General features: G+C 46.2%; 1 protein-coding gene across 2 annotated transcripts in view; it reads right to left on the bottom strand.

The window, feature by feature from the left end:
• Positions 1–1,369: 1,369 nt before the first annotated feature.
• RAB6A (RAB6A, member RAS oncogene family) overlaps positions 1,370–26,196 on the bottom strand; it is a 71,590-nt gene continuing 46,763 nt past the window's right edge. Inside the window, exons 3-8 of one of the 2 annotated variants that reach the window (XM_056858085.1) lie at positions 16,059–16,112; positions 13,113–13,218; positions 9,533–9,644; positions 6,646–6,739; positions 3,908–3,974; positions 1,370–1,492 (exon numbers count right to left, since the gene is read on the bottom strand). In XM_056858085.1, the coding sequence (XP_056714063.1) occupies positions 1,428–1,492; positions 3,908–3,974; positions 6,646–6,739; positions 9,533–9,644; positions 13,113–13,218; positions 16,059–16,112 (498 nt within the window). In that variant the 3' untranslated portion in view covers positions 1,370–1,427. Of the gene's footprint in view, positions 1,493–3,907; positions 3,975–6,645; positions 6,740–9,532; positions 9,645–12,932; positions 13,039–13,112; positions 13,219–16,058; positions 16,113–26,196 lie in introns of both variants that reach the window. The other variant, XM_056858084.1, reaches the window with a different exon arrangement.

Here is a 26,196-nt window from a genome sequence, read left to right as displayed (position 1 = left end):
TTACAAATCGTGTTTGTTAACTCACACAGCAATTTCACAAGGACTAGTACAGATTTAAGAGTGCACTTCTAGAGTGTGAAAGCAAGTGTTTGCGTGTGCACGTCTCAAGTGTTTCACTGGTAGCTACATCTCGGGACATCGGCAAAGCTCTAAACGGATTAAAACAAATCCTTCAACGACGGTAAAAAAAGAACAAATCAAAGCAGAGAAAATAAATATCGAAAGAAACCATGGTTAAAAGTATAGTTCAGTTAAACGTAATACTAAACAACCGGTTAACTTAACCAAACTACGGAGAATCAACGAATATACTGGACTCAAAAGACCCTACATTTATAAAAAATGCTGAAAATAAAGGCAAAAGTCTGCATAAATGTAAGGTTGTTTCCATCTCATACTCCCTTCCCTCAGCCAAGAGCCCTTTCAAATCTACCTTTTACAAGTAAATGCTCCCGACTTCTGTTCAGCTCAAACATACTAGGGAATAGCCTCTCCTGTCCCTTCCTCCTCTTCGTGACATACTAGCTTCACATCGGACCTTGGCAGCTTGGACGCCATTTACCTATTGGGAGAGACCAAACTATCTTTAATGCTAGAACCTGCATTGCTTTAAAACTTCTCCGTGCCTTCCCCGCTCCAAATTTTGAAGGCATTCCTCCCCAATGCATACACTGCAAAATTACATTTACTTATTTTGTGGGCCTTCAAGAGAAAAGAGCTTTCGAAATTCTGCCTGCGTAACACCTCTACCTCCCTTTCTAAAGCATCTCAGCAGGTGTCAGAAGCCGGCTTTATCCAACACCAAGAGACGGAAACAAAACGAGGGGGGGGATTAAATGAAACAGGCAGGCCCACCGTGCCAAAAGGCTACTGTTTAGAAAAAGGGTCAGAGGTACCTCGACTGAAAAGGCAAAGCAGGCTTATTTGGTTTTGCTTCAACATTATGATTCCGCTACACTGCTTTGTCTTGAGGGCTGGCTATTTTTTTTCCAGCTAAAAGTATTACCCTGCATGCCTTTTGCTCATCACGTCCAAATCGTAGCCATTTCCACAATTTTTTAAAAGTGCAATTAAAAAAAAAAAAAGGGAACAGAGATTCAACCTAATTTGAAACTCCCCCCCCCCCCATCAAGTTACTGGAATACACAAGGATCAGTTTGGCTATCGGGTGTGTGTGTGTTTCCTTATAAATAACAAAGACACCGACGTTCTCTTTTGTGCTTGTGAAGCTAACAGATCATCTTCACGAGACAGGCAGCAAATGAAGAATTGCACTACGTTACTGGGGGGGGGGCAGGTAGGGGGCTAGGGAAAGGGGCAAGCCAAGAGTCACACCGCTGTCAATGAGTTGAGGGGAATGGAGAGAGGGAAGGAGAAAGAAGCAGAGATGGTCTGGAGGAAGGGAAGAGAAGACCACACACACACTATTAGCACGAACAACCCCCTTCGCTGACTGGCTGCTCTTGCGGCTTTTCAAGTTTGATGTCGATCACTGGGGGAGGAAAAGTCGTTAAGGGAAACAAAGTGGAAGAGGGCTGCCCACCATGCAATAGAGCTAGACTGTCTCATCCCGGTGCTTCAGAGGTCCATTTCAAAGTTCAGGAAGAAGATGTGGTGCCATCAAATGTGGAACTACCTGGGGGGCGAGGCAGAGTTTGCCTGGATGAAAGCGTCCTTGCACCAGGATCTCTTTCCTAGGCCCACTGCCCGGAATGTTTCAGTACGGGCAACACATCGGAAGTGAACCCGAGTCCAAGAGCTGGTCTCTTTATGAACCAGAACCTGAACGAAAAATCTCTTGGTTGCCTCGGTGCTTATTAACCCGTTCTTTCATCAATAGTGTGAGAAACCCGCTTTCCAAGTCCCTCCCTCTAACCTAGAAACTCATCCTCTCCATATTGGTTAAGAACATAAAAGACCACGCTGGATCAGGCCAAGGCCCATCAAGTCCAGTAGTCTGTTCACACAGTGACCAACCAGGTGCCTCTAGGAAGCCCACAAGCAAGACGACTGCGGGAGCATTATCCTGCCTGTGTTCCGCAGCACTTAATATAACAACCATGCTCCTCTTATACTGGAGAGAATAGGTATGCATCATGACTAGTATCCATTTTGACTAGTAGCCATGGATAGCCCCCTCCTCCATGAACATGTCCACTCCCCTCTTAAAGCCTTCCAAGTTGGCAGCCATCACCACATCCTGGGGCAGGGAGTTCCACATGTGTGTGACTGCTGCATCGTGAGGGAATGGCCCGCTGTGGGATGGATCTCACAGAGGATTTCCATCCACAGAGTGCAACTTTCTCACCTCCCTCCTTCCACTGAAGCCCAAAATGTTGACACCCCCCACCCCCGATACTGCTCCTGGAGGATAGCAAATCTCCGGCAACATGTGGGGAACTACCGGGGGGGGGGGGGGGAGAAGAGGTGAAAAGTCCCTCGGCTTCTGCCCACTGAAGTCCTCTGCTGGGTCCATCCCTGTGGATGTCCGGAAGTACCCCAGGGGCAGAAACAGGGGCAAAGAATACTAAAGCACAAATGCCCTTCTTCCCGGCACATGACCGCTTCTCCTTTGCCCAGCCCAGATGGCTCCCGTCTGGACCACTAACAGGGGAAGAACTTAGATCACGATGGGTAGCTGTGTTAAGTCTGTCTGTAGCAGTAGAAAAGAGCAAGAGTCCAGAAGCACCTTCAAGACTGAGAAAAATTTCTGGCAGGGTGTGAACTTTCGCGAGCCACAGCTCCCTTCTTCAAATACAGCCAGAATGTGATTCCATCAATCCTTCTTTACAAGGTTGATGGATTTCCATTCTGTACGGCTAAATGTGGTGCTTTCCACAGAGACAGATCACGACGGGTAGCCCTGTTAGTCTGTCTGTAGCGGTAGAAAAGAGCAAGAGTCCAGGAGCACCTTCAAGACTGACAAAATTTCTGGCAGGGTATGAGCTTTTGTGAGTACACAGCTCACTTACTCGGTTATGCTACTGGACTCTTGCTCTTTTCTTCTGCAGGTGAAGAACTGGACACTCTGCAATGATGACACACGGATCATTTCGTCAGCCCAGAACTTTGAACCTCAACCTTCCCGTGGCAGCAACTGAGACAGCCCTCCCTTCTCAGACTGATTAGAGCAAGCTGCGCATGACCCTGACTGGGGCCAGCAGTACAGGAGATGATAAACAGCCAGGAAGGAGCAGGTATGAGCGAATGGCTACAGGTTGTGTCTGCTTAGTTCATCCATGCTACCAAGGACAAGTCAGGATTCAGAAACCTGCACTATCTGCATGAAGCCGAGTCATAAAAGGCCTTTGGATCAGGGCATTTGAGGGCTGAATTCGCTTCCCTTCAGCTAGCACAAGAACACATGAGGCTGCCTTCTACTGAATCAGGCCCTGGGTCCATCAAAGTCAGTATTGTCTACTCTGACCGGCAGCGGCTCTCCAGGGTCTCAGGCAGAGGTCTTTCCCATCACCTACTTGCCTAGTCCCTTTAACTGGAGATGCTGGCGATTGAACCTGGGACCTTCTGCATGCCAAGCAGATGCTCTACCACTGAACCAGGGCCCCTTTCCATGGCTCTGGACAGTATTCTAAACATCAGCCAGCGGACTGGCTCACTTGTCTGAGTCACACAAAAGTTTATTTGCACTCCAGGGACTTTCTTCAGTGCCCTCTCTGGCATAACACACCTTCTGCATCAGAGGCTCAACTCAAGGGCTTGGGCATCACAAGCCCAAAATCCCCCTTTTCTGAACTCCTATGCTTGAACAGTTCTGCCCTCCACTCAGCGGCTTAATTTAGGACCCACGCCCCAAATCCAGAACAGGTCATCTTAATCCCATAGTTCTCAACACCCCGTGCCTCCCTTTACCCGCCCCCCCGGGAAACGGGGTATCAGTCAAGGATACTGTCTTCTCTGCTTTTGTCCTGCGTGCTTTCCATGCCAGGCAAGGCAGCGGCCACACGTCGGAAAAGCTGGAAGGGGAAAGAACCAGAAACACACCGTTAAGAAACACAGAGGCCAACAGCATGGGGGATAAACGTAACATTTGTCCCACCCACCCCACCCCCCAGACTCTCTTCCAAACCTATTTTTATACACAATAAAAGAAATGCCGTGCATCTGCAAAGCGTGTGTGTGTGTGTTAAGTGCCATCAAGTTGCTTCTGACTCCTGGTGACCCTATGAATCAAAGTCCTCCAAAATGTCCTCTTTGACAGCCTTGCTCAGATCTTGCAAACTGAGGACCGTGGCTTCCATCATAGAGTCAATCCATCTCTTGTTGGGTCTTTCTCTTTTCCTGCTGCCCTCTTCCTAGCATGACTGTCTTTTCCAGGGACTCTTGTCTTCTCATAATGTGACCAAAATACGATAGCCTCAGTTTAGTCATTTTAACTTCTAGGGTCAGGTCAGGCTTGATTTGATCTATAACCCACTGATTTTTTTTTTTGGCAGTCCAGGGTATCCATAACACTCCTCTAATACCACATTTCCAAGGAATCTACTTTCTTCCTATCAGCTTTCTTCAATGTCCAGCTTTCACACCCATACATAGTAAAAGGGAATATGATGGCATGAATTAACCTAATCTTGGTTGCCAGTGACACATCCTTACACTTCAGAATCTTTTCTAGCTCCTTCATGGCTGCCCTTCCCAGTCTCAATCTCCTTTTGATTTCTTCTGATTTTTTCATCTGCAAAGTACCAGAACTCATTTGCTTCCAGACAGAAAAAAGGGGCTAACATGCAGGCATAACTTGAAGATATTGCAGCTATGGTCCCAATAAAGTGAATATTGCAATAAAGTGAGTCACACTAATTTTTTGGTTTCCCAGTGCATATAAAAGTTATGCTTACAGTATACTGTAGTCTACTGAGTGTGCAAAAATACTTTATTGTTAAAAATGTGACACAGAGACACAAAGTGAGAACATGCTTTGGAGCTCCCTTTGCATTTAAAAGACAGCGGCTAAAAAAACAAAATCTCTTTTTGAGAAGTGAAAGGCGCTTGGCAGGAAACAACTGAATTATGCCGACTAAACCCAGCTGACAACTGACTTTTTTTTTTTAAGTAATCGCTCAAGCAGGGAACAAAATTGTGCTCTAGCCAGGTTCTGTGCCTAAATGGCTCAGCTACGAAAGGGAATTTGGCAAGAGAGTTAAGTCAAAGTGGATTTAACAGCCAGAGCAAGCAGGGATAAATCCAATTAGGGAAACATTACAAAAAGCTAGAAAGCTGTGCAGGGAATTTAGGGCCTTCGCATTCCCATGTTTTTCCCTCTCCTCCAAAAAAAGTTAAGGGTGACTAATTCATATCTAGTTTCAGAGGATAACCAGGATGCTTATAGTAGAAGAGTTGGATTCGAGTCCAGTAGCACCTCAGAGACCAACAGAGTACAAGCTTGCGAGAATTAAAGCTTCCTTCGTCAGACACCAGTAGAGTAGAAATGGAGATCTTTGACTTATACCCTGAAACTCTTGTTGGTTTCTGTGGTGCTGCTAGACTTTAATCTAACTGTTGCCAGACTTGTATTATCTAAAGTATGGAAGGTTAAAATAATTCTTATAATAAGATGGATAATTGACAAAGAAAGGTTTTTATTTAAATATTAAATTATCTGCTCTGCAAAAATAAATAAATGAAGATTTCTCTAGCAGAGATGTAATTTGGTAAAATATTGCACAGCGCATGGAATCAATTTAAGCAAAGGCTTGATGGACATCCACTGGGGATGCTGTAATTGCATATTCCTGCACTGAGCAGGGGTTAGACTAGGTGACCTCTAGAGCCAACAGCATCCTGAGATGATGCCCTTCCCGGCCTTGATGGGAAGACCATGAATGTGAACCGTATGGCGCCAGAGATGTCAGCGCCCTAATTCTCAACTCGTACTTCTGGCAATAAATCCTATTGATCCAAATGCAGCTGCCTGCCAGTGGAAAATCACTGCCCAGGTCACCTCTCATGTGGGTCGAAATGAACACACCCCAGAGGCCAGGGCACGGGGAATCACCATGGTTACCCTATGCCGACTTTCTCTACCACTTGAGGGAGAATCAAACTGGCTTACAATCGCCTTCCCTTCCCCCCTGCCACAACAGGTACTTTGTGAGGTAGGCAGGGCTGAGAGAGCTCAAAGAAAGCTGTGACTAGCCCAAGGTCACCCAGCTGGCTTCATGTGTAGGAGTGGGGAAACAAATCCAGTTCATCAGATTAGCCTCCGCTGCTCATGTGGAGGTTCTCCAGAGCAGAGTCCACCACTCCAAACCACCGCTCTTAACCACTTCACCAAGCTGGCCGTCACTGGTCTGATCCAGCAGGGCTCTTCTGAGGTTCTTATCAGGAGAAGGCCCTGGCTGCTGTGCCCTGCTGCTGCTGGACCTCCAGAAAAACTGGTCAGCCGCTGCGTGAGGATGCTGGACTAGATGGACCACTGGGGGCGGGGTTTCCCCCTAACATGCTGTTTGAAATACCAAGGTACCTTACAATGAATTAAAATAATAAAACATAAATCCAATTCTCAGTACAAATTGCTGGAAGTAGTTGGTATGGTAAATAAAACTTTCAGACTTCTCCAAGCACCCACACCAGGGTTCTTCTTTACCACAAGACATGCCCTTGGGGCCCTATTCCTCCCTCACTTACCTGTTTTACATTGTACCCTGCCTTCGCGCTAGTTTCAATAAACATTACATTCAGCTCTTTGGCTTTCCTCTCCCCTTCTTCAATAGACACTTGCCTGGAGAAAAGAAGCAAAAAAAGGGGGACATTTCAGTCTTGCCTGCCACCCTGGAGCCATCTTCCTCCCATGTCCTAATAAGCAATGTCCCAGAAATGCCACCCGCCGTTACACACCTGCCACATTCCACACAACTCACGATAGCAGTAAGGCAGCATCTGAGCAGAGACGATAGTAGCATAGCATTTGAGCAGAGCGCGTTCCTTTGATGCGTACAGAACTTTACGGAATGGCATAAAAAGGGATGAGCCCCACTGTAAAGAACGTACAGCCTCAATATTTGGCAGAGGGAGAAATGAAGGATGAAGGTTTTAAGGGGTTAAGCCAAAGGCTTTGCTGCAGAAGGGTATTTTGAGGTGTTTGGACAGAGGCAGATGGGAACCACGCAGGTGTCCAGGACAGCACTGTTTAACAGAGCAGGAGTCCATGGTGACAGAGGTGAAAGAGTACAGCTCTACCAGGTAAGAGTATAATAGGAATAAGGGCAAAGAGATCAGCAAAAGCAAGAAAGCTGTAAGAGGTAACAGCAAAAGGCGCTATGGATGAAGAAGGCGGGGAGAGTTTCTCATCCATTTTATCTTTTCAGCCATTCGTCTCCTGGAAAGCTTCCTAACTCTCTACCAGGAATCTTTATTTCTGACTTTCAGCCAAAACGTAGTTCTCAAAACAGCTCATGAGAATCAAGGACCAACACAATTTATTATAACTGAATCACAATTATCCTTAGGGCTGCTTCTTGCCCCCAACGGGAAGGTGGAAGTGTAGCGAGATATTCTCCCTCACACCCTATTAAAGACTCTGCACGAGACACGTTTCTAGGCTTTGCCTATGAAAATACTGATTAGCCACAGAGATCTTCAGGGTTTAATATTGTCAGAGAAACTTTTCTGCCTCTAATTCTGATAATGCGAAATATTAAGGAGTGAGCCTGTTCTTTTCTCTCAACAGGACACCTATATAAACATTTACCGTACATACTCGCGTATAAGCCGAGTTTTTCAGCCCAAAAAAAGGGCTGAAAAAGCCGGCCTCGGCTTATACGCGGGTCAATACGGTAGAGGGAGGGAGGAGGGAGGAGGGAGGAGGGAGGGGGGAACTTACCGCCGCCGCTGGGACCGCGTCGTTTCCTGCCGCCGGGAGCAGCCTCCTGCAGCTGCACGGAGGCTGCCCTGGCCCCCGGCTGCGCCGCCGCTTCCTGGGGCCGGGAGCGGCCTGGGGCGGCCTCCTGCAGCTGCACGGAGGCTGCCCCGGCCCCCGCCCGGCCGCGCCGCCGCTTCCTGGGGCCGGGAGCGGCCTGGGGCGGCCTCCTGCAACTGCAGGGAGGCTGCCCCAGCCCCTGCCGGGTGCACCACCGCCGCCACCAGGGCCGTGCCGCTTGCTCCCGAGAGCCCGGTCAGGTAAGTCTGCGGGGGGGGGGGGGGGTTATAAGCCGACCCTCGGCTTATATGCGGGTGCCTAATTTTTCCCCATTTTTGGGGAGAAATTAGGCACCTCGGCTTATACGCGGGTCGGCTTATACACGGGTATATACGGTATATTGAAAAAGAAACTACTCTTTTTATTCAGTGAGAAAATAAAGGCACAAAAGAATTAACCCCACAAATACTGTGGAAATGAATGCTAAAATTGTCAGCGTTCCTAGTATTGCTTAATCATATTATAGCTAATGGTGGTTTTAAAACAAATCAAGTTTCAGCTTTTGTCTCACCGCTTTTAGGGATTATTTAAAAAAGCCCAAGTTATCCAAGATCACACCAAGAGATCTCATCTCTTCTTCTGAGACGTCCAGCCAGAGAAATCTGATTTGCTTGTCACCACAGTGCCTTTTTACAGAAAAATATCAATCATATATCTCTCTAAGTTTGATTTATCATAATCATCTGCTTATTTCTAGATATCTGATTAAAAGGTAAAGGTCCTCTGGGCAAGCACCGGGTCATTCCTGACCCATGGGGTGACGTCACATCCCAACGTTTGCTAGGCAGACTTTGTTTACAGGATGGTTTGCCAGTGCCTTCCCCAGTCATCTTCCCTTTACCCCCAGCAAGCTGGGTACTCATTTTACCGACTTCGGAAAGATGGAAGGCTGAGTCCACCTTGGGCTGGCTACCTGCAACTGATTCCCGTCGGGATCGAACTCAGGTCGTGAGCAGAGCCTGGACTGCAGTACTGCAGCTTACCACTCTGCGCCACGGGGCTCATAGATATCTGATTGGTTACCACTAAATAAGAGATAAGCATCGTAAGTGCAAATAGCCAATCAGCAGGTGCGTGCATATGAGATACATCTGATATAGCAAGGTAAGAGGCCAATCACAACTCTTAAAAAGCAATTAATCTTTTGTAAGTGTTCCAATTAACTGTCCAAGATAAAGGCAGATCTAAGCAACAGGTGTGCAATCTCTCAGTCAACTTGCAAACTCAGCAAGAAAAAAGAAGCAATCTCATCGCAACCGCAACAAAAGGAGAAGTCCCTTCAAGCACAAATCTTAATTATTTGCTTTTGTGTCTGGCCTCTTTTAAAAACACCAATTGATACAGTTTCGTTCAGAAAACTGCTTTGTCTGGAAGTATCTGAAGATAATCTAGACACACAGGGGCACAGGTCAGAATGGCAGAAGGAACTAAGGCTCTGCTAAGGAAAAGTATAGTTTGAGAAAGATAGGGGAAAGAACACTCTAAAGGGAAAGAAGCAATTTTTCCATAACTGAAAAAAAATTAAGTTTTTACATTCTAAATCAGATATGTCAATTTTAATTAGTTGTCAATATTTTTCTGAAGCATGACCCTTACCTCTTATCCGCTAGGTCTGTTTTGTTTCCTACTAGCATGATGATGACATCGCTCCCTCTTTCCGTTCTGACATCATCGATCCATTTTGTGGTTTGCTGGAATGAGTTTACATCTGGGAAGAAGAAAAGACAAACGAGGGGGTGAAGGTCACCTGACCGGGTTTCCCCATGGCAGCCAATGCATTCACTTGCGCCAAGCACCAAACCCTCGTTAGTCATCCCCGATTGATCTGAAGCTTCGTCAAGATTCTGGCAAGTCATAGATGCTACTGGTGGGGCTTCTCTGTGAGTCCAGCTACAGGTGGGCATGAGCCAGCATGGCATAGTGGTTAAGAGCAGTGGACTCTAATCTGGTGGACCAGGTTGGTTTCCCCACTCCTACACATGAAGCCAGCTGGGTGACCTTGGGCTAGTCACAGTTCTCTTAGAGTTCTCTCATCCCCACCACCTCACAGGGTGTCTGCTGTGGGGAGGGGAAGGGGAGGCGACTGTAAACTGGTTTGAGTCTCCTTAAATAAAGGTAGAGAAAGTCGACATATAAAAACCAACTCTTCTTCTTCTTCCAGAATGAGACATTTCTTTAAGCCCCTAAAGGAGAACTTCACTTCCATTATGTTATTCTAGCATTTGCATGTTCTTTATATGCTTTACTTCAGAACTGCTTAAATTCCTTTATGGGGAACCTCCCAAGGGGGAAAATTGTCCCTTTAGCTAGAGACAAGTAGTTCAGGAGGTGGGGAGAGGAGGATTAAAATCTGAACTATCCAGTTCCCTTCCATGCAAAAAGATTCCAAGGTGTGAGGAGGGAGCATGGCTCAGTAGTAGAGAATCGGTCTGGCATGTAGAGGGTCCCAGGTTCAATCCCCAACACCTCCAGCTTAAAAAATGGTCAGGTAGTAGGTGATGGGAAAGACCTGAGACACAGGAGAGCCGCTGCCAATCTGAGTAGAGGATACTAACCTTGATGGACTGGTGGTCTGTTTCAGTATAAGGCAGGTTACAGGTGCTGATGGTGTAAGCTGGGGATGCGGGGGGCGGGAGGAAATCCCCTGGGGAAAAGGGACATTTCAAGAGGTTCTATCTTCTAGGCCATTCTACAAGCGCACTGTTGATGGAGCTGGTATGGAAGTGGCACTGACCTCCTTTGGGAGCAACTGTGGCCATGCAAGCATTGCCACCTGCTCACACAAATCCGAGACCGCAGCTCAATAAGCCAGGCCGCTTTCTCGTGAATCACAGCTTTTAAGGAGCAGTTGATACCCTCTGCCGCTTAATCATTTGTTAATTTGTGTTTAAACAAGGTTATTCCCTCTGGAGCAACTAAACTGCACAAGCCATAAGAAACTACTCCACTGTGGGTTTTAAATATACAGCCGAATGATACAGATGACTTAAATAAAAGAGGGGGGGGGCATGGAGAAATAACCTAACCAGCGGTGCTTTGCTTTGCAACTCCCTGAATAAAGCTTCAATCAGGGCTGGGTCAGCTATGGAACCAAATTTTAAGCCTCCACTACTCCCAAAAAAATCTTCAGGGATTTTTGTTTTGTCATACCACACAGCACAACACTCGCACAAAACACCAACGAGATGGAGGAGCAAGTGACACCTGGCACAGGCTTGTTTCTAAACCTCTCCCTTACCAGTGATTGTTTTGTGTTTTACTGTATTTTTAAACCCAAGTCTCCAATGTGGTTCACAGTAATTAAAACAGAAATTATAATCAAAACACAATGGGAAGGGCGTTTTTCAGTTGGAGCGGGGGCCTGCTGGATATTTATTTGTTTAAAACATTTATCAGCCTCCTTTCTTCCTTACAGAGCTCAAGGCGGCTGGCAACAGATAAAACACAGATAATACATAAAGAACATAAAATTTGAAATTTAAAATCACAGGTTGGGACTGCTAGGGCCAAATGTGGTCCTCAATGAGATGCTGAGATCTCAATATCTCGCTGACATGTGTCAATGAGAAAGGTGCCTATAAATAAGGCAAACAAATAAATCTGCATCTCTAGCTTTGAGCAAAACATGATGCTCTATTGTGGTTTCCAGTGTGGCATTGACTCTGGCCCACCGTTTGTACAGGAGATGGTCACAGGATGATTCTTTCCCCACACTTGAAGGTGGTTTCACACAGCATCTAATGGACAAAGGTGTATCTTAACATCATCACCAGTACTGGCTGCCTCCATCCTATAGGCATGAAAGTTTTGGCTTTCATGCTTGGGAATGGTGGGTTCATGAAAATCTAACAAACTCTGGTAATTTCATTCAAATGAGGCCCAGTTCGTTAACCACGTTTGTTTTGTGTAAACTGCTCAATTATTTGTTCTCGCATTTATGTTTTAACACTGACGCCTTTGAGTTTGCAGGCAGTGCTTATTTTGCTCAGCTGCACCATTCAGTCTGATTTGAGGGGGGAAAACACCAGAATGTGCAAAATCTCCCCCCCCCCCCCCACCGCCGCCTTGTGACAGATCTATACACATATTAAGGCTTTGCTGGTCTTTTCCAGCTGTCTTTCAGAAGGACCGTAATGTTTTAGTTCTTAAAAATGTACGTACCTTAGCAGGAAATGAAAGAGCAAATTGATTAGGAAGAAAACAAAACAAGTCTTGTAATAAATGAGGAAGGGAGGTTACAATCCTTGGGGCTCACACGCAGCTGCTGAAAGCCACAGAGTAGCAAGCAGTAGATGACTTCAGCGGGAGAGCACCATTTGGGAATTGGCGATTTGCAAAAGAAGCCGAACACTCGATGGTGACACCCACAGAACAGCGGATAAGGAGTGAGATGGGGATGGGGGCAGCTCCTTTCCAGGAAGCCTGGGGGCAAGGGAAGCAGGAAGATGGAGCAGGAGAAGATGGACATCCCTCACACCTTGGTGCAAAAGTTTTATGGTTTGCTTAAGAGCAGATCCTGGAGGACGGTGCCCCATGCATGAGCGACCGGCAAACAGTGGCCTGATTTATCGCCAGATGCCAAAGCTCAAGCCAACCTCAAGCGGCCATTTTTAAGCCCCCACCCCCAATTTCCCACGGTGTTTGTGGTGTTTATTCAGTGACAAGGAAATGCATTATATTCTTGCCCAACTAACTTAGACAATGCTTTGTGCAATGCATGTGCAAATCCTGGCCCCTATAGGTTACAGGGCTCAGCCTCTGCTGAACCCTAGGTCAAGCTTATTCCTACATTCAAAACATTTGGGAGGGGGAAAACAAACACAAATTAGAAACAAGACTGTCTCCCGCCTTCATGAAGGCCCAGGCCAGAAGGGTTTCATGCCACAATGGACAAGCAAATGATTTGTGACACAGCATGCATGGCTAGGCTGGAAGATGAGAGAGAAAGAAAGGAAGAACAAATGCCGGAAAGGCAGAATTTCCCCGCCCCACTCACTTGTGATATCATAAACAACCACCGCAACAGTGGAGTCACGAATGTAGCTAGGAATCAAGCTCCTGAACCGCTCTTGACCTGCCGTGTCCCACAATTGCAACCGTACCTAACGGGAAATCGGTCAAAACAAGCGAGAGAAACAAAACAAAAGGGTCAACGCCAGAGCAAAGAGATACCTACTTGTGATATCGTAAACTACTACAGCGGCAGCGGAGTCACGGATGTAACTGGGAATGAGGCTACGGAAACGCTCCTGACCCGCCGTATCCCACAGCTGCAGCCTGATCTGTGGGATGGGAGAAAATTAAAAAAAAAGAGCCAGACTGCCACTAAAAAGGAATGAAATTTTGATTGCCATTTAAAAAAAACATGAAAAAGCTAGGCAAAAATTATATAAAACTCATGCATGGAATTGCTTTGGGTTGGGAGCAGAAGCAGGCAGCCAGGACTTTTCCATTGGCTGTAGAGAAAGCCCAGAGGGCCTCCTCCTCCTATTTGACAGGCATCACTGCCAATCAGAGGACACTGCCGCAGCTTGCTAACCCCTTTAAGAGGCCATATTTAGAAGGGCATCGTGCTGCAAATCGTTGTGGTGTTTCCATGGAGGGACCCCTAGAGCAGGGGTCCCCAACGTGGTGTCCACTGGTTCCATGGTGCCTACTGGCACCTTTCCCGGTGCCCATTGAGCGTGTTTGGAAAGTGGGCAGGGCCTGGTGGGGCTTTCGCCCAGCAAGGCATCAGATTAGCTGTGTAGATTTTTAAAAACGTTGCTTTGGCAGCGGCTGCCACCACATCACAAGGATCTTCACTGTGTAACTAAAGGTACGCTGCGGCAGCTATTTTGTGGCTGGCTCTGCACCCACTGTGTGGTGTCGGAATTCCAAAGGTGTCTGAGGACTCAAAAGGCTTGAGGACCCCCTGCCCTGGAGGATCAAGGGAGGAGTGGCCAAAAGATGAGGCCATATGTGATCTTTTGTAAGCAACGGCCACTAAACTTCAGTGGAGCAGTGATCAGTATGCTTTATCAGCAAAGCTAGCCGCCAAGTACAGGGTATATAACTCATATAGAAGCAGCATGTCAAAGCACAACATTCTTGGCAAGTGTGACATTCATTCCTGGGGTGAATTCAGGAACAGAAGAAGCCATTTAACAATATCCCATTAACAGCCATAGCAGGGAACAGTTGGAAGTTCAGGCTCACCTGTGGGCAACCACATGGCCTGGCGCTAAAGGTAAAAACTATGCATTTAAATAATATGAACATATTTTATGTATTTAATACATCAGCTTGGTACGGACAGTCAGACATGTTTGCAGTACCAAAATAAGATGCAAAATGGATGGGAGGGAGTGGACAGAACCCTACCACACAAATACAGAAGCAGGTTTGCATGAGTATTTCTTCTCTGCCTTCCCCCAGGGTCAGGAGGCCCGTGTGACCAAACTTCTATGAGGCACAGAGGTTGCGATAAGGAGGCGGAAACCAGGCAAAGCCCCCTCCCCCTTTCATTCTTACACCAGTGGAGCAAATCTTATGGCTCCATCTGCTCATACATGACAGGATTCAATCATAGAATCATAGAGTTGGAAGGGACCACCAGGGTCATCTAGTCCAACCTCTGCACAATGCAGGAAATTAATATCTACCTCCCCACACACACACACCCAGCGACCCCTACTCCATTTCCAGAAGATGGCAAAAAAAAAAAGGATCCCTGGCCAATCTAGCCTGGAGGAAAACTCCTTCCTGACCCCAAAGTGGCGATCAGTATTACCCTAGGCATGTCAGAAAGGGCCATGAGAGCCAAGAGTTGGCGCAACCCTTCTTGCCCTCCCTCTCATGATCTGCCTAAGTTCACAGAATCAGCACTGCTGAAAGGTGGCCATCTAGCCACCCTCTGCTTGGAACTGAACCTGGGAAACTCAGTTCAAGTGCCAAGCTCACAGCGGCCTTGGGCTGCATGTGCCTCAGTTCCCCTATCAGAAAACAGGAAATATTCACCTGCAGTGCTGCTGTGAGAACACTGTACAACATACTTTAAAATTAAGAGTAGGCAACTTGTCTGGGTGTGTTTTTAAGTCGGGCCAGCTTTCTTCAGTGAAAAACAAAAGATGCTGCTTAAGCTTTCGATTCAGGGAGAACCGACCCCAAGACCCAGGGATCGGCCTTTCGTTCCATACAATGAAGGATCGGGTCAGCTCCAAAGCTCGTGTCTTCTGCGACCAAGCGTAGCCCACCCAGTGACAATACATTTCGCATCTTTTATGGTACTGAGGCCATGTCGCTGGGTTAATTTCTAGGAAAATGGCTGGCTTACTTAAATAACAGCTGTTTTCACTATGCAAAAAAAAATTCACAGGAAAAGGTTATGTAAAATCGAGGGTTTGCTTTTTTCTTTAAAAAGTATCTTGCGAGTACAACTAGGGCTGCCAACCTCCAGGTACTCATAAATCTCAACAACATCACTGTGAACAAAATCTCAAATAATCTCCAACAGGAGGAGTCTCTCATGACATCCACAAGGTGGATTTATGAGTGTTGTTTTGCATTATATTATACTTTGGCTTTATACTCATGAATCAGCTATCTTGTTTGAATAGAGTGTAGTATATTCCTCTATTGCTTTTGTACTACTCTAATTAATATAGAGGTGTGATTTTGTACACACAACCTCCAGGTACTAGCTGGAGATCTCCTGCTATTACAACAGATCTCCAGCTGATACAGATCAGTTCACCTGGAGAAAATGGCTGCTTTGGCAATTGGACTCTATGGCATTGGAGTCCCTCCCCAAACCCCATCCTCCTTAGGCTCCACCCCAAAAACCTCCCGCCGGTGGCGAAGAGGGACCTGGCAACCCTAAGTACAACCAGCCATGTATTTTAAGTTCCCAAGTGTACATCAAAACCAGACATTTCCCCAAACCAATGCAGGTGTGTAATATGGTATCCCGCCTCCTCTGGGGCAGGATCACACCCACTCGCCCTCTTCTGGGCCCCCTGGAACTCCGGACCGCTCTCGCATTTGGATAATTCCGAGTCCCAGTAAGAAGAAACAACGTACCCTTCTCTGTATGGTTACTACCACACTACTACAGTCTGGTTACTATGAAATTGTTACTCACTGTGCGATCTTCCAAGTACATGGTTTTTGATAAGAAGTCAATACCAATAGTTGCCTGCAAAACAAAAGTTTCATCCGTGAGCAAATAAGTACAACCATTCTCACTGGATACTGGTGTTTTTAAGAACGTAAGACCTGCTCCATCACCTGCCCAGCTGAGGCGCTCTGGGAATTGGATACCGCTGAAATTGGCTGCAATACTAGATCCGGTGCGGCTGCCGACCAGTGAAAAGGCACACAGAGGGGGTTTGCCACTGTCTGCCTCTCCGTAGCAACCCTGGACTTCCTTGGAGGTCTCCCATCCAAGTGTACTAACCAGGGCTGACCCTGCTTAGCTTCTTAGATCTGATGAGATCGGGATAGCCTGGGCCATCCAGGTCAGGGCTATGCTCTTCCAGCCTTCCTTTTATCACTCCCACATGCCTTCCACCTCTCGTTGTCTTTAAATGCTATCCCCCCACACCACTTCTCTGGCTGGCTTCAAGGTGTGCTAAAGCTGGTGGGGAGATGGAGAAGGACTGATGGGGGGAAGCAAACTCCAATCACCTCCTGTGAATGAAAGGTAACAGGCACCTGAGCCTGCCTCCATTTGTCTTCAGGAAGAGGGGTCATTTGCTGGAAACTACATTGCCACAACCACAGCTCCACCACCAACCGAGAGGGCGGGAGGGACACCCTCATTATGAGAAGACCCAAGAAAAGAGAGGAATGGAAGATTTTACTTTTCCCTAGTCTCAGTCACACTTTCCCACCTCCTAGCGCTCGCCACATTGAGAATACCTCTGCACACACTCCCCCAAATAAAACCCCTTGGACAAGGTACTGCTTCAACTGGATTTGCCCCATCAGAGCCCCCAGTCTCGCAAAGGCGACTCAGAGGTTTTTCCCCCAAATGGATCATTATCATTAGCAATCTCTGGTGATTACACTCTTACCTGAATGTTTCCTTGGCTCCCTACAAAAACTGAACTCTTTGTTACTCTCTCTGAACATTCCATTTCATTGAAAAATTTAAGGCAACGTACAGAGAAAAGCTAAAGCACAGGTGTCAAACATAAAGCCAGCCCTGGGGGCGGGGACCAGCCCTCTGAGGGCTCTTACGTGGCCCGCGAGCCAGCTGAGGAAGCTGCCCCCCCCATCCCGCTCTGGGACCTCCCCCACTACTGATCCAGGTTGGTAAATCCACTGTGGGCTCGCCAGCCGAGGCAGCAACCTCCCCCAGTCCTGAGGCGTTAATTATCAAAAACGGTTAAATAAAAGAAAATACTGTTAAGAGTGTTCTTGTTTTAAGCACCAAGCAGTAAGTGATGTGAAAGACCTCTGCCTGAAACCCTGGAGAGCCGCTGCCAGTCAGAGTAGCTAATACTGACCTTGCTGGATTGAGGGTCTGATTGAGTAAAAGGCAGTTTCATACGTGCTCACCTCAGATAAACGGCACTTCTCAGAGCCGTTCCACAACGCAGGGGCATTACTGAACAAGAACAAGGACCGTCAACTGTGCCCAATTTAGCTGTCATATAAGGAAGATGTTATTTTGCCTTAACTACCTGGAGATTAAAAGAATAACTTTAAGACATTGTTCGCATTTTCTGAATGCTTCTGCTCCTGACAAGGTGTCAGCGGCGAGACCTCTTAAGTCAGAAGAAATGAAAGGATGCTTCTATTATGATGCATCACAAGATGACTTTTACTTACCATTTCTCCTCCACCGCCACTTTCCACGACATGACACTTGAATTTGCCACAAGACTGTCAAAAGCACCAGCACATAGTAGTCCTCAGATGTCACTGTGAGAGGTGCCTCCAGACGAGTCCACTATGTAAAGTGGTCCTCTCCCAAGGGGGTCTTTGCCACACCAAAAGTGTGGTGGAGCACTCTTACAGAAGAACAGCCTTTGCTTGCCACAGCCATATGGGCATCTAACAGCACACAGTTTTGCTGCCTACTCTCAGGGTCACGTTAGATGTGAAGTGGGAAGCCGGGCTTGCAGTCCCCATTTGTCCATACAAAGTAGGGGAGTGGGGAAAGCAAGGCATGTGCCTAATTTTAACCAAAAAGAAGAAGAAGAACATGCAGGTGGTGGTGGTGGTGGTGCGAAGTATTGTGACATTGCAGTTGATTTATGGCGACCCCCATAGGGTTTTCAAGGCAAGAGGAACAGAGGTGGTTTGCCACTGCTTTCCTCTGCGTAGCAACCCTGGACTTCCTTGGTGATCCCCCATCCAAGTCCTAACAAGGGCCTATCCTGCTTAGCTTCTAAGATCTGACAAGAGCAGGCTAGCCTGGACCACCCAGTTCAGGATTTTTCCAACTGGTTGCGCAAAGTGCCGTCAAGTCACAGCCGACTTACAATAACCCCGTAGGGTTATCGAGGTGAGACGTGACCACAATTTTACTGCTTGCATGGGACGCTTGAGCAGAGAAAGTTCCCCTTGAAGAAGCTCGTGTGAAACGCTTAGAGGTACTTTATGAAATTTTATTCCCTTGCAACATTCGTTGCTTTTTGTATCTCCGTTTTGTTTTAGTGCATACCTCCCCTTTTTGCTTGTTTTCAAGGTGAGAGACAAACAGAGGTGGTTCCACCCCCAACCCCACTGGAGTTTCCTTCATGCAGTCTTGTTTCCTTTCTCCTTCCATCTTGCTCACCGTGTTTGCACAGCGACTGAGCATGTGTCATAAAAGAATGAGGTAATGCCATCCTTGATCAAGGCAGACACTCGACTTCCGCTAGGGCAGCTGAGCGAAGCACCCGTCTCCCCGGGGGCTCCCGGAGGGGGAACCAAGAAACGTCTTAAATAGGGGTGTTAATGCCCCCCTCCCGATTCCTGGATCGGGTATCAGGAAATCTCCTGCAGCAGATGAAGAGCGGTTTGACTCCTGAACTCTCTGAGTTTTACAACTTCGGAGATTCAGTAGTAGTCCCGCCAGCTTGAGGGATAATAAATCGCCGCAGACGTCTCTTTGGAATTTAGGCTTCGCTCTCCCCTATCTATTACCATCTAGCAACTATACAGAAGCAAGAATACCTACTCTCCTAAAATCTGAGTAAGTTTAAAAGAACTCCTTTGTTTTACCTGGATTTGGAAGTCCCAGGAGACTGCTAAATACATCAGTTGAATCTGTATCTCCCCACTCAATGTTTAAGTGACTCTTTAAAAACAAGAAAAGATCCGATAACCCGGCAGGGATCTTATCAATTTGATCAGTGGGAAGACATAACAACTAAGATTTTTGAAAGACGCTTCAGTTGCCAATCAGGAACTACTACGTATAAAGGGGAGGGAGGAGTGGAACCCCCCCCCGAAGAGTAGTCTTTCTAACTAAACAAAGCCTTCCTGCCACGTCCTTCCCGGAAACAATCTATCATCGCGAGAGAGTCAGAGAACTTGGAATTGGAAGTGTGGTATTAGTGTGTAACTGTGCCGGCGTAGGCCAAGGGCCGGGCGGTGCCCACAGTCCTCAGACGTGCGGGAGGTATCTAGACCCTTTCGGAGCAGGCGACAAAGATTATGCTGTCTACCGAGGTCAGAAGTCGGAGGCGTCGTCAAAGCAGGCAGGAGTCAACAGCCAGAGAGATCAATCATGAGCGGTAGCAGGAACACAGAGAAACTGCATGGTTGCTTCCGCAAAGTGAAAGCACGCCTGCACTGCCTTTATCAGTCAGTGCACTTCCAAGCTAGGCTTCATCCTGAAACGACTCAGCACCAGTTCTCTGTCTGCTTAGCCTCTCCAAGGGAGCACTTCTCCTTCTACCTTGCAGAACCACACGCTGCCGAGTCCTGATACGCCTATCAGGTTCAGGTGAGCTTGGAGGGCTGCCATTCTCAGCTTCCACTGCAGGGGTTGGGGGAAGAGTAGCTTCTGTCTGCCCTTGTTCCATCTCTCTGCCTAGCTGTGTTTCCTGCTGAGTTGTTTCAGGCTCCTGTGCTATTGACTGCAATGGAGGTACTGAAGGCCCAGAGGCAACCTGTTCCTCCACTTCAGCTTCAGAGTCCTCCGAGTCCTCAGCTCCCAAGGCAGGGCCCATGACAGTAACTGGCAAATATTTCCCAAGTTCCTGACCACAAAGAAGACAGAAGGTCTATGACCCTGATTCCTGCAGCACCTCCTTGTTATTTACTACACTGGAATTTGCCTGGATCTTATTAACTGAGTTTCAACAGAAATTTTCAGAAGTAGCAACCATGGAATATCTGATTACACAGATGGAACAACTGTCTGCTTTGATGAACATTTCATTTCAATTTATTAATCAAAAACTGGACATCACCTCAGACGATCTTAAAGACATAAAAACCCAAATTATCACAATGAGATCAGAGGAGATACTAGAGGGCCGTCTAGCTGACAAGAGAGATAAAGAACTGAAGAACCCTGCAAAGGAAACGAGGAATTACAATAAACAATCTGCAGTAGCCCATCTGACAACAATGGATTTGAATATGAGTGATTTTGACTTCTGTCCCCTTAATCTGCTTGATGAACTTTTCAACACCTGCTTGGAGGATTTAATGAGTAGAAAAACTGGGGCTGTCAGGATCTTTTTCTTTGAATTTGGGATGGAAGATATTGCAACATGGATTTACTATGGAAATTATCTATCTGCAGAAGAGACTTTACCAACAATCTCCAAGGATGCTCTTCGACGATTACTGCTAATGTGGAAAAGAAAGAAATGCTGGAAATTCCGGATAAAGAGACTAATTTAAGAGTCTAGTGTCTCTTCTGGATAAGATTGAAAAGGAACTGGTTAAAAGGATTGGTTATAATGGAAACAGAACTATATATGATATCAATTTACTAGAAAAACAATATGTATTAAATGAGTGTTAGGGAGAAATGGAGGACTTACAAAATAATTAATTTTTAATGGAAATAATCAAATGCCTTTTATTATACTAATCCATTTATTATTAGTGAGTTTTACTATTTCTCTTCTTCGTTTTATTCTTATTTCTTTTTTCTTTCTTTTATATGATATTACTAACTATTAATCTTTTTTTCCTTGAAAAATATAAATGTCAAAGAGATCAATAAATATTAACAATAGTATCAGGATTAGAATTTTATGCAAAAGAGATTACTAATTTATCACAAGATGAAGGGAGGTGTAGGGGAAGTCAACAATTCTTGATTATATATAATTTTTTAAACAATGTTACTGATTTGTTATTACTTTTTACTGTTTATGCTATTGTTAAACTATGTGATTAATAATTTTGGGGAAATAATAAAAAATTTATTTTTAAAAAAAGGCAGACACTCAAAAGACAATTAAACCAGCCCTACATCTAACTGTTCAACAAGTGAGCCTCTCCCTTCACTCTGCTGCTCTTCTAACCCCCAATAAAACAGCACTTCCTTTTCCCAGCTAGACAACCTGCTATGGTAGCTGCCTGTGGTGTGGAGTCCACAAACACTCATGAACACATGAAGCTGCCTTATACTGAATCAGACTATTGGTCCATCAAAATCAGTATTGTCTACTGTCTATTGTCTATTGACCAGCAGCAGCTCTCCAGGGTCTCAGGGAGAGGTCTTTCACATTACCTACTTGCCTAGTCCCTTTAACTGGTGATGCCGGGGATTGAACCTGGGACCTTCTACATATCAAGCAGATGCTCTACCACTGAGCCACAGCCCCTCTCCTCCTCTCCTCCCACTGATATGAAGGGAGGAAGCCAAGGACCATGACCCTGCTACACTTCACTAGCAAGCAGACGGAAAAAAACAAGGGAGAAGGAGCTCACACCAACAGAGTGGCATCACGATTCTAAACCCAGGGCAAGACTGGAAGAACTGTTGTTAGGGGTGGGGCGGTGGCTCACTGGCAGAGCCTTTTCTTGGCATGCAGAAGGTCCCACGTTCAATCCCCAACATCTCCAGTTAAAAAGGACCAGGCAGTAAATGATGTGTGAAAGACCTCTCCCTGAGACCCTGGAGAGCCACTGCCAGTCTGATTAGACAATACTGACCTTGATGGACTAAGGGTCTGATTCAGCATAAGGGCAGCTCTGTGTGTTCATTGGCAGGTGCTAATACTGGGGTGGGGGATCTGCTACTTGTCCCTTATGCGCAGCATACAGAAAGTGAGCACATCTGTTCCAGAATATCCCTCCCCACTTGGTGGTGGTGGAAAATGTCGTCAAGTCACAGCTGACTTCTGGCAACCCTGTAAGGTTTTCAAGGCAAGAGATGTTCAGTGGTGGTTTGCCATTGCCTGCCTCCGCATAGGCTGAGAGAGTTCTCAGAGAACTGTGACTGGCCCGAGGTCACCCAGCAGGCTTTGTGTGGAAGAATGGGGAATTGAACCCGGTTCTCCAGATTAGAGTCCGCCACTCTTAACCACTACACCACAGAATCATAGAGTTGGAAGGGACCTCCAGGGGGTCATCTAGTCCAGGGCTTCTTAAACTTTTTCCACTCACGCCCCCTTTTCGCCTGATAAATTTTTACGCGAGCCCGGGTATACAGGTATATACAGTAGGTATACAAATCAAACATTTACTGATAATAAATCACAAAGAAATTTATACTGTTGCCAAATTTTTTGCGATCCCCACATTCAATTACACAACCCAATATGGGGTCACAACATACAGTTTAAGAAGCTTTGATCTAGTTCAACTGGTGGTTGGACTAGGAGGTCATCCAGTTCTATGATTCTAACTCCCTGCACAATGCAAGAAATTCACAACTACCTTCCCCCTACACTCCCAGTGACCCCTGCTCCATGCCCAGAAGATGGCCAAAACAATCCTCCAGGATCCCTGGCTAATCCAGCCTGGAGGAAAATTGCTTCCTAACCCCAAAGTGGCAATCAGCATTCCCCTGGGCATGTAAGAAAGGGCCACAAGAGCTGAGCACTAGCTCATCCCTTCCTGCCCTCCCTCTCATGATCTGCCTAAGGTCATAGAATCAGCATTGCTGTCAGATGGCCATCTAGCCACTGCTTAAAAACCTCCAAAGAAGGGGAGCCCACCACCTCCCGAGGAAGCCTGTTCCACCGAGGAACTACTTTAACAGTCAGGAAGTTTAGCTGAAAACTCTTTTAATTTCAGCCCATTGGTTCTGGTCCGACCTTCTGGGGCAACAGAAACCAACTCGGAACCATCCTCTACAGCCCTTCAAGTACTTGAAGATGGTTCTCATATCCCCTCTCAGTCTTCTCCTCTCCAGGCCAAACATACCCAGTTCCTTCAACCTTTCTTTATAGGACTTGGTATTCACACTGGCTCTCCTCACTTATTACTGAGCTATTCGCTTTGCACTTGCTTTGTTTATTATGTTAGACTTCCTTTCCGTGGAGACAGCCATATTGCGATAAAATGCTGGAGGGGTGGGGTCAGAGTTCCAAGTAAAAACTAGGGCACGCACTCAACGGAGAAGAACAGAACTGAGAGAGGACCAGGAGAAAGACAGATGATTATTACATAAAAGAACCGCTTTAACGGCTCGGTAATTACAGCAGGCAGAAATGCAAAGGATGTTTGCTCCGCTAGGAAGCCAGAGGCACATCTGAGTCCTCCCGCATCGTTAATTCTGCTGACCCAGCAGGAATTTCTATTGGTCTATTAGGCCAAATGATGCTGAGGATGTGGAGAGACCCATTCATAATCGCAAGGAGACAGATTCTTTAGAGAGAATTTTAAAACAAAGGAAAGCATCCCAGGAGGTTTTGTTTTTTTAAAAAAATGAGGAGTAGAAAGGAGAGGGCATCTCTCCATTGGAGTTTAAGTCCTTGAGCCTAGCCTTGGACTCATGGGCAGCTTGTGGAATTCACTGCCACAAGATTTAGTGATGGCCGCTCATTCAGCTGGATGTAAAAGAAGAGTAGAAAAAGTCATGGAGGATATGTTCACCAATGGCTCACTGCCATGACGATTAAATAGAACCTCCATGTTCAGAGGCAGTAGCTCTCAGAATACCTGTGCTGAGGCGCAGCAAACACTGGGAGGTTTTGGCTTTGGCTGTTACCGCACTAGGTATTCCCAGCGATGTATCAAGAGAGTTTGGAAATGTTATAAAAAACATCGCTTTAAAAGGGTTTTGCCATACTACGGCTAAAAAATGGTTGGAAGACTAAAGAGGCCAAACAAAGTGCGAACAGTATTTTTTATAACAGTTTCAAACTCCTAATACATCGCTGGGAATACCTAGTGCGGTAACAGCCCGTTAGCCTACATTTTAAGGGGCTACTTCCTCACCAAGCATGCCAATTTCAACAGCAAGCACACAGAAGGGCATCCCCAGGGACTATAACTCTGAGACAACCATATAATGACTTGCCAAAAACAGAGTCCTTTTCAAGCATTACAAGGCATTTCTATTTAGACAGATTTTTGGTGTCTCTAGTTAAGTGCATCATCTGTGGGCGGCTGCAATGTACAGTTGGTAAAGTAACAAATAATGCTAAATGTTCTAGCTTTTCATGATTTTACCATCCTCAAGCCTTTCAAATGAAGAAGAGTTGGTTTTTATACCCTGCTTTTCTCTACCAAAAGGAGTCTCAAAGCAGCTTACAATCGCCTTCCCTTCACCTCCCCACTACAGACATCTTGTGAGGTAGGTGAGGCTGTGAGAGTTCAGAAAGAACTGTGACTATCCCAAGATCACCCACCAGGCTTCATGTGGAGAAGAAGATAATCAAACCAGGTTCTCTAGATTAGAGTCCGCCGCTCTTAACCACTACACCACACTGGCTACAAATCTAAAATATTTAGACACAAATGACACATAGGTTTCAAAAAATGAGCACCTTCCAAAATGGAACTGAAATATTTTGTTGTGGATTGCTTGAGGCAGGCAAAGGACCAAAGGATTCTTGGGTTCAAGAAAGCAGGGAACAGATACACCTGACACCTGACACAAATAGCCCAAACCAGGGTTAGCTGAATGCCACTGGTATTAACTGGTCCCATACTACTGCTGTAGTTTGAATACATGATCATTGTCATAGTACTAAGAGGAGCCCAGTACATCTTTGGCAGAATTAGCATTCACAACTTCAAGCATGAACCAAGTCCTCAGGAAGCCACTCTTCACCTTGGCAAAGTCCCATGACTTAGCTTTGCAGTCATAATATACCTTAAAGACTGATGTATGGATACAGCCAACCGGTTTTCCAAATTTAGTTCCTATTCTATCACGGTGGCACCCTTTGGCATTCCAGATGCAGACCCCCATTCTTTTCAGGGGCTGGCAAGGCAGGGCATCCAAAAGGTCTGTCACTTCCAAGTTTTCTCCAGTGTCACTGAGACTGACTTCAGAAGACAATGGTTCTACATACCAAAGGTCTGATGGGGGCTCTACTATATGGAACTAGACCTGTGTGTCTACAGAAGTTCACAGCTGAGGAGGATCAGCATTACGTAGGGTTGTCAGGTTGCTGGTTCTGGTTGGTAATTGCCCACCAATTCCCCAGGCTGCTTGGAGCGGCAATCACATGCGCGATGCGATTACGTCACTTCCAGGTTTTCCCCTGGAAGCCCCGCATCATGACAGGATGCCTTAGCACTCAAACCCCCAGGGATTTGAATGCTAAAGCATCCCGTCACAATGTGGCGCTTCTGGGGTAAACCCTGAAGTGATGTAATCGCGTCACGCGCAGCCATGAGTGCTGGATCGCCACCCCTACCCTGCCCCAAAAACCTCCCGCTGGTGGAGAGGGGGGGACCTGGCAACCCTAGCATTATGCCACAGCCTATCTTCCTTTCTTCCCCCACAACATTCACCCAGTGAGAGGAGGCAACTCCCTTATCCGGCCAACAAGACTGCTTGCTAAAGTTTCTGTGGTATATTTTGTTGTTGATGTATTTAGTAATTTCTGTTCTAGACTCTAGTATTGTATTTTATTTGGTTTTTTAAAAATAAAGTACATTAAAAAAGACTACTTGCTAAAACACAAGAATGCAATTCAGAAGAGAAAGTGACTCATGAAGTCCAAATCCCCACTCGGGGACACACTCAAAGTTAACTTGCAAAAGAACAATTTATTTTGAAAATATCTACTGCAGGTTGTTTTGTTGCTTTGCAAATATTGTTAGCTAGTAATGCATACACATTAACTTTTAAAAGTGCAATTTGTGCATTTTAGCTGACACCAGTCCATTTTTCCATGACTTCAAACTGTCAAATC

Source organism: Euleptes europaea, chromosome 12, assembly GCF_029931775.1.
Source record: "Euleptes europaea isolate rEulEur1 chromosome 12, rEulEur1.hap1, whole genome shotgun sequence".
Lineage (NCBI taxonomy): Eukaryota > Metazoa > Chordata > Lepidosauria > Squamata > Sphaerodactylidae > Euleptes > Euleptes europaea.
This window is presented reverse-complemented; position numbering and strand designations above follow the sequence as displayed.